Raw genomic sequence first — 10,889 nt, 5'->3', positions numbered from 1 at the left:
AAAAGTGGCATTGAGGCCCTTAAACACTGCTGGCTAAAGTGTATAGATACTGAAGGGGATTATGTTCGAAAATAATACAATATGTCTGGCAAAATTCAAATCCTTCAATACGAGGCTCACACCTTATCAATCAGCCCTCATACCATCTATTGAATATTCATGAAGAACATGCCAAGGACAGCTTCCCCAGAGGAATTTTGTTTGTAAGGTCTTTAACAACTCTTGCTCCTAGTCCTGTTTCAACTCTTCCTCTTGGACTATCAAGTTTTCCCACATAAATCTGAAACTCGTGGACATATCCAGTCGGAGGATGAGCCCTTTCCCAAAATTTTATTCCAAATTTTGTGGGCTTTTGCTGGTAAAGTAAGGCTACGGCTACCTCCAAAATCTGACATGTCCTTAAATGGCCATGGCTAGCGCTGTTAATAGGATGTTAACCCTTTATCTACCGCCGACGCATATATGAGGTTTTGGTTTATTTTTGTTTAGCGTCCTATTAACAGCCATGGTCATTTAAGGACATGTCAGATTTTGGAGGTGGAGAAAGCCGGAGTACCAGGAGAAAAACCACCGGCCTACGGTCAGTACCTGGCAACAGACCCACGTAGGTTTCGAACTCGCAACCCAGAGGTGGAGGGCTAGTGTTAAAACTTCCCAGTGAATATAGATATATGAGAACCCTACCATGTAACAATTTTGTTCTGAGATTCAAGTACAACTAGGTTAAGTTGAGCCAACATTAAAATTGGAAACTGATCTGTTAAGAATATTTTGTATGTGAAATGGTCCACATGCAGTAAGAAATTAACACTACAAGGCAATTTGTTGATGAACAGCCCTTTGTCATCAGATGGACATTGGTGGAAAATTGGGCAAAACAGAAAAGCTTGACGTTCAACCCATGTGAGCAGAATAAAATAAAGACACAAAATGGTTTTTAAAAAATTTATTTAGATCCTTGGTTTACAATGAGTTTAAAAAGTATAGTGGAAGTTCGCCGATGCCTTCAATAACAAATATAATAGCAGTATTAGATACAGCAAGCCTTCCTTAAATAATATATAATGAATTACAACTCTTCTCCCAGAAACTGACTTATCTAATGTAGAAAATCTGAATGGATGTCTCAGGAAGATTTGTACCTATTATGATATTGTATTACAGTTGACTACCGAAAGATAAGGTATTAATTTTACTGAACTTTGTTTTGTTGATTTATACTGCAATGTTACAAGTTACTCTGCAATTATATGGAATATGATCAAAACTGCAATGTTAAAATTATAAATCTTAAATAGAAATTATACTGAAATTTAACGTTAGTGTAATTTTTAATGAAAAGCTACTGTGTAATTTCTTATTGGATATTTTAACATTATATAAGTGTAATTTTTACTGAAATGCAAGTCAGAGTACTATTTAAACTGAAATGATACAAATTATACTGAAAAGTTTCAACTCATATTGAAACGTTTCAAATCATACTGAACTGAAGCAAATTATACTGAAAAGTTCCAAATTGCACTAAAAAGTTTCAATTCTTACTGAAATGTTTCAAATCAAACTAAAATGATTCAATTATACTGAAATGTTAAATAATAAATATAAATTATGATGAAATGCTGGAGGACAATTTATACTGAAGTGTTGCAATTTATACTGAAAAGTTATAATTTATACTGAAATATAACAATTTATTCCCATCATCAACTAAAACAACATTTTGTATCCTATTTACACATGTAAACAGCAAAACGAAATACATTTCTGGAAAGAACCACTTTGAAATGAGGCACAGGAAATATCAATAAAAAGATATTAACCCTTTCAACCCTTAGAAATTTTAGTGGACTCTGCCATTCATTCATTATTTGAAGTTCAATATAGTCAGTAGGGGTGAAAGGGTCAACACCTTTCTGCTCCAAACACATTCACACTATTGTAAACCATATAAGGATTCAATCAGATACACAAAAAATATTTATGTGTAATAAGCAAATAATAACCCATAACAGGACCAATTATTGTGTACATTGTGTAAAAATCTTCGTTGCCCCCCTCCCACCCTCTTTTAATAGGAAAATATTCGGCTTTCCTTAGTGTCACAAATAAAATGCAATGTACACGTATAATAAGACTATATATAAAGCTATTGCAAAATCATATCACAGAAAAAAATACAACAACATTGGATTAAAGATGAAAGTAGCAAATAAAACAGCAGATAAACCTCAGCACTAAACATAAACAGTATTTATCTAAAATAATCATATTATTCAGGAAATAGTTTATATAATTTCAACAAATAACATAGCTGAGCTTCACCTCATGATCAATTACCAAGGACTTTTATTAAAATATTGCGTTTTCATGAATCCGGCAGTTTTTGTAAATAGTAATACAGGGACCTTATATATATATATATATATATATATATTCCAATTTTACTTCATTGTCGGCCAAAATATTTCATAGTTCCTTTTTTCAAAAAAAATTACTTGACACTTTCCTCAAACTCATTTATAACACACAAAACATTCACTAGAAATATAGTGGCGACTGGCAATGTATGTAAAGTTTTTATTGAACACAGCAAAAAAGTACATTTTTTTTCAATTGAAGCACATTATCTTCATTATCTCACTCTGATAACTATTAGACTCTGCGTATCTTGAAGTAAAAATTCAGTTCCAACAGTAAACGTTCTATATAAGATATATACTCGGTCACCTCGAATACTCGGGATACCTAGAAGTGTTTTCATGACCGCAATGACATCACAAAACAAGGTTCGACTATCAATTTCAGCCGAAATGGCAGTATACATGTACCCTTATTTTAAAGTCAATTATTAGACTACAAGCGTGAATAAACACTTTATGTAATTATTGCAAAAAAATAGGTAATAAGCAGCAAAATGATAACTGGAAGAAATTAAAAAATAAAGAAACAAGATTTGTGAGAAGACAATATAACAGTCTGAGTGGGTTGAAATTCAGATTATTTTTTTTTCAAGTAGGTCAATAGTCGTGGTCGAGGTCAGCAGGGTCACAAGGAATACCCGTCAAATTTAAAAGCCCTCTCTCATACGGTTAATATACTGTGGCCAATGTCAAAGTTTTTTTAGAGTAGGTCAAAGGTCACTGTCAACATCAGCAGATCCTCAAATGTATTACCAATGGAAAGGCCTTGTCACAAGGAATACACATCAAATTTAAAAGCCCTATCTCAAATGGTTAATATACTGTGGCCAAGGTCAAAGTTTTTTTTAGAGTAGGTCAAAGGTCACTGTCAACATCAGCAGATCCTCAAATGTAGTACCAATGGAAAGGCTTTGTCACAAGGAATACACATCAAATTTAAAAGCCCTATCTCAAATGGTAAATATACTGTGGCCAAGGTCAAAGTTTTTTTTAGAGTAGGTCAAAGGTCACTGTCAACATCAGCAGATCCTCAAATGTAGTACCAATGGAAAGGCCTTCTCACAAGGAACGCATGTCAAAATGAAAAGTCCTATCTCATAAGGTATAATATATTGTGGCCAAGGTCAAAGTTTTTCTTAAAGTAGGTCAAAGGTCACCGTCAACATCAGTAGGTCGCAAATGTAGTAGTACCTTGTCACAAGGAACATGCATGTCAAAAACTTAAGCTGTATTCTCATTAGTACCGACACAAATCTGTTTCATAAAAACTTTAACCTAGCTGTCTATGAATGCAAGCAACAATGACGCTGGGGGTATATAGCAATACTGTATATAGCCTCTCTGTACTTCGCTTCATTAAGCTAAAAAACTGAACTCTTAAAAAAAAAAAAAATTAAGCAATATAAATAATTTCAGCATTAATAAAGACATCCATCCATGCACAAGTTAATTATTTCAACAACTACACAAAATATAGATGTATTTTATCAATATGACATGTCAATATATATCATCAACACAATCTTTAAAAGTATTAAATGTCAGCCTTTACTTCAAACCATAGAATCGACTTTGTGATGAACTTAATGGACAACTTCAATTATCAGAAAAAATTTTTGCAATAAAAACTTGAGCTTGTTAGTTATTAGTTTACCACCTACATGACTCTGCCCAAAATAAAAACAGGGGCATGTCACTATTGTATGGCTTTGTGCAAGTTATAGGGTAAACTGTCAACTCAAACATATACAAAGTAATATGATAGTTACATTTTGTTTGAAATAATTTCTGAAGATTGGCACAGCACAGAATGCAGGTAGCACTGTTCGGTTTATGAAGTTGTGTGTCGATTTTTGTTTACAGTGATTGTAACACTATTTTTGATGTTGTGCAGCCATATTTGTTTTTTTTTTTTTTTTAAATACTTTTTTAGTCTGTATAGTTGCGACAATGATTATGATATTGTGTAGCCATGTTTGTTTATGCTCCTGCGTAGATGTGTTTTGTATATAATACTATATATATTTCAAATATCATTTCTATTATAAAAATGTGTAGATTTGAGATGCTGTAAGCTGACAAGTAACTCTGTCTTGGACAACAGCTTGTACAAAATATAATAAATTATATTCAAAATGATCAATTCAAATTATCAGAAGTAAAGCCTATGATGAATTTGGAGATGTACTACTCTTCTTCATGAATTACCTCCCCTTGTAAAGCTCTTCAGTGTATAAATATTCTGTTTGTCTTCTCCTTTAATCTTCAAGACATTATTCTATGCACCATTTGATTTATAATAATAAGAGTTTTGACATGTAACATAATCATTTATAAATTAACTCTACACATTCTCTTCGTGTTTCTGAATATAAAATCTAGATGATGATTGGTATATGGAGAACATGTATGACGTCATCAAACAGATGTTTACAAGATATGAGTTGGATGATAGTTAAAGGCTTGTGAGACACGATTTGATGACGATGCTCACTTAGGACAGACAGACATACAAACACACATGAATAGTTAATGACAAAGATGACAGAATACGGACACATGTAAAATGTGTCGGATGACAGGATGTCATGACGAATGATCAATTGACTCTTTGAGAGTGAAACATTAAAACGTCTGGGACAATATCATAGACGGGGGTAAGAGAGACTTCCGTCCATACTATATATACAACATCTGCATTGTGGTGCACGGCCAACGACACTCTTGCCACTATTTACACTCAACACAGGTCCAAATCTGTAAACAGATTTGACCCAAACTCTTTTATTCCATTTGACCCCTATTGACTTCATCTGAAGTACACATGTCAAGTCTGATGTTTGAACATGACAGGAATTGTGGCACTAACGTAGTTTCCTGTGTGCATGCTTCAGTACTATAAATTTGGAATTAAAACAATAGTTGGTATATTCCATACTTGGAACAGATGACCATATTAGGAAATCCATATTTGAACGTGATGACCATATATGGTATATTCCATATTTGGAATAGATGACCATATAAGGTATTCCATACTTGGAATGAATGGCCACATTAGGTATTCCATATTTGGAATAGATGACCATATAAGGTATTCCATACTTGGAATGAATGGTCACATTAGGTATTCCATATTTGGAATTAATGACCATATAAGTATTCCATTTTTTGGTAGTTGCTGACAACAAAGACCTGGGTGTTCATCACATTGTATCTTTAGTGTATCAATTGTAAATTCACTTTGGAAGTTAGACACAAGCTATCATCACTATGGACACCAAGAACGTAAATCAATCTTCAACATTTGAAAGCACTTCAGTGGTTTGGAATCCTCTTAAATCCATTGGATTATGACGAAGTTGAAAGGTCACAGTGACCTTGACCCCGAGGTTACATGACCTTTTATCTAGACTTAAATGACCCTCAGAGGACACAACTTTAGATGGATTTATCAGGTAGATATTTAACACCATACACAAACTGTAGGATTTCTTCATCTCAAGAAAGGAAATTTCCAGAAATCCGAATTTCTAGACATCCTGGATGATAACAAATGGTAACCATGGAAACAGCAATCAACAATGACACCAAGAAGAGGAGTAGATCTGTAGATGTCAATAGACACTCATGAGTTCGGTGTGAAGAATTGATGAAAAGAAAGTGTTCCGATTTTCTACTGTTATAGTCACCAAGCATCTGTGTAGCGCACGTCACATTCCTGTAGGGCGGGCAGTTTCGTCTGAAACAAAATTCACACGAAAAAAATGAAGTCTTACACAAATTAATCTGGTTTTCCTTAAGATAATCAAAAATTAGGTTATCATGGTTGGACATTTTATTTATCTTAATTGTGTTTGTAGTTTTAACATATAAAAGAGCATAAAAGATATTGCAATACAGGTCAAGTTTTGATTCTTACCTTTAACCCTTCGAATGTCAACGCTGATAAACTTGTACTGTTTAGGTTCAGTTTGCGTAGGTTTTTCAAGGCTGCAAAACAATAAACATATTTTCATAAACTTTGGTGTTTTCATGCCAACATTTGAGAAAGATGTTTGTTTACACTCAATACACATTGTGAGAAGGTTGAAAACCTAATTTTAATCTTGAATACTTTTCTGCTGAGTTTTGATTTTTTTTGCAGTAAAGTTCAACCAGACTATGAACTCTTCCAGATTGAGGGTCTTACCCGTTGATCAAAAACCTTGCCAAGTTCTTTGAAATATTTCCCTTTTCTGATGAACATTTCCCCCCATTCCAATGAACATTTCCCTTATTCTGATGAACACTTTCCCCATTTCTGATATATCGATGAACATTTTCTCTATTCCAATGAACATTTTCCCTATTCGAATGAACACTTTCCCAAATTCTGATGAACACTGTGATGAAGAACACTGTGATGAAATTTTTCCTATTCTGATGAAAAATTTCCCTATTCTGGTGAATAATTTCCTATTCTGAATATAATCCTTGGATTGGAAATGTCATTCATAATATCAGCTGCCTGCAGTTGGTCTGCTCTGTTGGGAGGACTCGAATGCAAGCATGCAACAATCTATAATTTTAATCCATGTGTAAAGGTAGAGAGCTTCTATAGGCCCGAGAGAGTTTTATATAAAGTTACGTACAGCTTGTGGCACTAAATTATTGTAAACACAAAATTATGAGCTGTTACAATACAGAGGAGCAAACTGTGAACAGCTGACTATTTGTAATGTATTTTATACATTCGTGATTATTTTCAGCATTTGTAATGTATATTAATCATTTGTAATGTATTTTAAGCATGTTATGTATTTTATACACTTCCGATGCTTCTCATGAATTTGGTGCGCGACACCTAAATAAACTACTACTATTCCTACCAGAAAGACAGATGAGGCTTTTGTCGGTGACCGGAGTTTCACACAGATTCAACACTTGTAGCTTCTGAAGGTACTCGGATATCATTTGTAGACCAGCATCACCAAACTGTCGGGTAAAACATAAAAATAGCCAGACACCTTACAATACACCTCAACAACAAATTACACATGGTAATTTTTGTGTCTTATACAAGACATTTGAAACATTTTAAGTGAACCCTTACAACATGATTTAAAATATTTTTTGCCCAACCATATGGAACTATATTGTCAATGTGGATATAATGATCATAGAAAAGAAATGCACAAATAATTACATTAAACAAACTATATTTATAATCATCCTGCTATATTTATGAATCATTACATTAAGTTAACTACATTTATAATCTGTTTTATATCACATTTCTGTTAATGTAATGTACAGACTGAAAAGAAACCTCAGGGCTACAATGACAAAGATCTACTTTTCATTTATTTTGAAAAAAATGCTCATTTGGATTACCTCCCCTGAGAGCCATCTCTCTGATGATACCTAGGCCTTCGACATTATGTTGACTACATATGAAGTTTGTGAAATAATTTTGACCGGAAGCTGTTATACTCCATACATTTAAACCAATGATTCTGACATCATACCTGTTATACTCCATACATTTAAACCAATGATTCTGACATCATACCTGATATACTCCATACATTTAAACCAATGATTCTGACATCATACCTGTTATACTCCATACATTTAAACCAATGATTCTGACATCATACCCGATATACTCCATACATTTAAACCAATGATTCTGACATCATACCTGTTATACTCCATACATTTAAACCAATGATTCTGACATCATACCTGATATACTCCATACATTTAAACCAATGATTCTGACATCATACCTGTTATACTCCATACATTTAAACCAACGATTCTGACATCATACCTGTTATACTCCATACATTTAAACCAACGATTCTGACATCATACCTGTTATACTCCATACATTTAAACCAACGATTCTGACATCATACCTGTTATACTCCATACATTTAAACCAATGATTCTGACATCATACCTGTTATACTCCATACATTTAAACCAATGAGTCTGACATCATACCTGTTATACTCCATACATTTAAACCAATGATTCTGACATCATACCTGTTATACTCCATACATTTAAACCAATGATTCTGACATCATACCTGTTATACTCCATACATTTAAACCAATGATTCTGACATCATACCTCTTATACTCCATACATTTAAACCAATGATTCTGACATCATACCTGTTATACTCCATACATTTAAACCAATGATTCTGACATTATACCTGTTATACTCCATACATTTAAACCAATGATTCTGACATCATACCTGTTATACTCCATACATTTAAACCAATGATTCTGACATCATACCTGCGTAGACCACAAATTGAGGTAACGTAACGATGGTAACTTTATCAGATCATTGGCGCACGCACTGGTAACATGTGTGAACGCAAGACTGAGGCACTCAAGGTTCCCAAACGACCCGGAACTTAGCATCTTGGCTAGGTCAGCATCGGTCGACTTTGAGGGCAGTGTGAGCTTCTTAGGGCCACCTTTTTGTTGCTGAAGTGAATGTGTGAGAATTTGTCAAAAGGACTATCTAATCCCGAAATCAGAACTGCAGGTGTAATCTTTTTATATATATTCATTACAAATACATTTTATATATCTATACTAAAAACTGAATTCAGTGAAATATTTGCCCTTCACCAAGTGAAAAAAAAGAGAGAGAGAAAAAAAAAAAATATTGTGCAAATGTCATTTATTCATTACAATACAATTTATATCCATACTAAAAACTGAATTCAGTGAAATATTTGCCCTTCACCAAGTGAAAAAAAAGAGAGAGAAAAAAAAAAAATATATTGTGCAAATGTCATTTATTCATTACAAATACAATTTATATCCATACTAAAAACTGAATTCAGTGAAATATTTGGCCTTCACCAAGTGCAAATGTCAGCGCCTTTCCCAGATAAATAACTTACCAGCTCCCGGAGGGCGATCTGCCTCTCACACAGCTGGGCGTACATGCGCTTCCCTACGCTCGTACTCTGGAGAGTTGTAACCATCTGCATTTTCATGTCATTACTCTCGACGACATCAAACTCCAGCATGGCACACAGCACCTGGGGAATATCAACACAATCCTTACTGTCTGGCTTAATGTTTTAAGTCAAATACAACATGTAACTGTGGTCAATTGGTATACCTCTGTGTTAATATATGTAACTACAGTTGCGTATAGTCATTTCAAAATACTTGGCCAAATCAAATTCAAGCCCATTTCTAAGCTTTCAATTTTTTTTCAAGGCTCCAATTATTTATTACAGAATTTTCACAAGGATAATAGACATTTTACATTAACATTTTTTGCGATGTCCGATACTTAACATTTTTCCTGATTTCAGTATTCATATTCACATTTCCTTGAAGTCAATCAGTTTTAGACACAAAATGCAAATCATCTTTAAACCATCAGCTTTAAATGAATTGCTCTTCCAATTTGGATTGAAAGTGCATTTCCCAAATATCTCTGTTTGGTTGTTGAGTTTATCACCCCATTAACAGCCAGGGTCATTTTGTGGCAGGGTCTCATTGTAGTAGTTTGTGACTACCTCACTGAACAAGGGTTTTTTCAAACTGTTACATACCTCCATAGATGGTTCGTTCTCTCGCAGGGCCAGCAGCATGATAGGACCCACCATCTTGTTAAGGCCATTCAAAAACTTCTTTCTCTTACAGCAACAATGTATCAAGGAATTCAGCTGAAGAATCAAAGTTATAATTTTGTTAGTAAATGAGGATTTTCTGTGTTGTCCATGCTGCATGTATGTAATACTGTCTATGATGTTTGTCAAAACAATTATTTAAGGAAAAAAATTAAACTTTGTTAGAAATTTTCTGATATGTAAAATCCCTGCTTGCCTTGAAAAAAGTCCAAAGATAAGAAAAAGACGGATTGTGGAATATAGATGGTGAGAAAGGAAGTTATGAGGTGGATTGTGGGATAGAGATGGTGAAGGAGGGAAGTTATGAGGTGGATTGTGGGATAGAGATGGTGAAGGAGGAAAGATATGAGGTGGATTGTGGGATAGAGATGGTGAAGGTGAGAGGATATGAGGTGGATTGTGGGATAGAGATGGTGAAGGAGGGAAGATATGAGGTGGATTGTGGGATAGAGATGGTGAAGGTGAGAAGATATGAGGTGGATTGTGGGATAGAGATGGTGAAGGAGGGAAGATATGAGGTGGATTGTGGGATAGAGATGGTGAAGGTGAGAAGATATGAGGTGGATTGTGGGATAGAGATGGTGAAGGAGGGAAGATATGAGGTGGATTGTGGGATAGTGATAGTGAAGGTGAGAAGATATGACGTGGATTGTGGGATAGAGATGGTGAAGGAGGGAAGATATGAGGTGGATCGTGGGATAGAGATTGTGAAGGTGAGAGGATATGAGATGGATTGTGGGATAGAGATGGTGAAGGAGGGAAGATATGAGATGGATTGTGGGATAGAGATGGTGAAGGAG

General features: G+C 34.4%; 1 protein-coding gene across 1 annotated transcript in view; it reads right to left on the bottom strand.

Annotated features, from left to right (window-relative positions):
* Positions 1 to 931: 931 nt before the first annotated feature.
* LOC117337568 (C-Maf-inducing protein-like) overlaps positions 932 to 10,889 on the bottom strand; it is a 94,482-nt gene continuing 84,524 nt past the window's right edge. Inside the window, exons 14-19 of the mRNA XM_033898606.1 lie at positions 10,012 to 10,125; positions 9,346 to 9,486; positions 8,726 to 8,920; positions 7,295 to 7,400; positions 6,346 to 6,416; positions 932 to 6,165 (exon numbers count right to left, since the gene is read on the bottom strand). Of these exons, the coding sequence (XP_033754497.1) occupies positions 6,112 to 6,165; positions 6,346 to 6,416; positions 7,295 to 7,400; positions 8,726 to 8,920; positions 9,346 to 9,486; positions 10,012 to 10,125 (681 nt within the window). The 3' untranslated portion in view covers positions 932 to 6,111. The remainder of the gene's footprint in view (positions 6,166 to 6,345; positions 6,417 to 7,294; positions 7,401 to 8,725; positions 8,921 to 9,345; positions 9,487 to 10,011; positions 10,126 to 10,889) is intronic.

The sequence above is a fragment of the Pecten maximus genome, chromosome 11 (assembly GCF_902652985.1).
Source record: "Pecten maximus chromosome 11, xPecMax1.1, whole genome shotgun sequence".
Taxonomy (NCBI): Eukaryota; Metazoa; Mollusca; class Bivalvia; order Pectinida; family Pectinidae; genus Pecten; species Pecten maximus.
The sequence above is the reverse complement of the archived record's forward strand: the minus strand, read 5'-3'. Positions and strand labels throughout refer to the sequence as shown.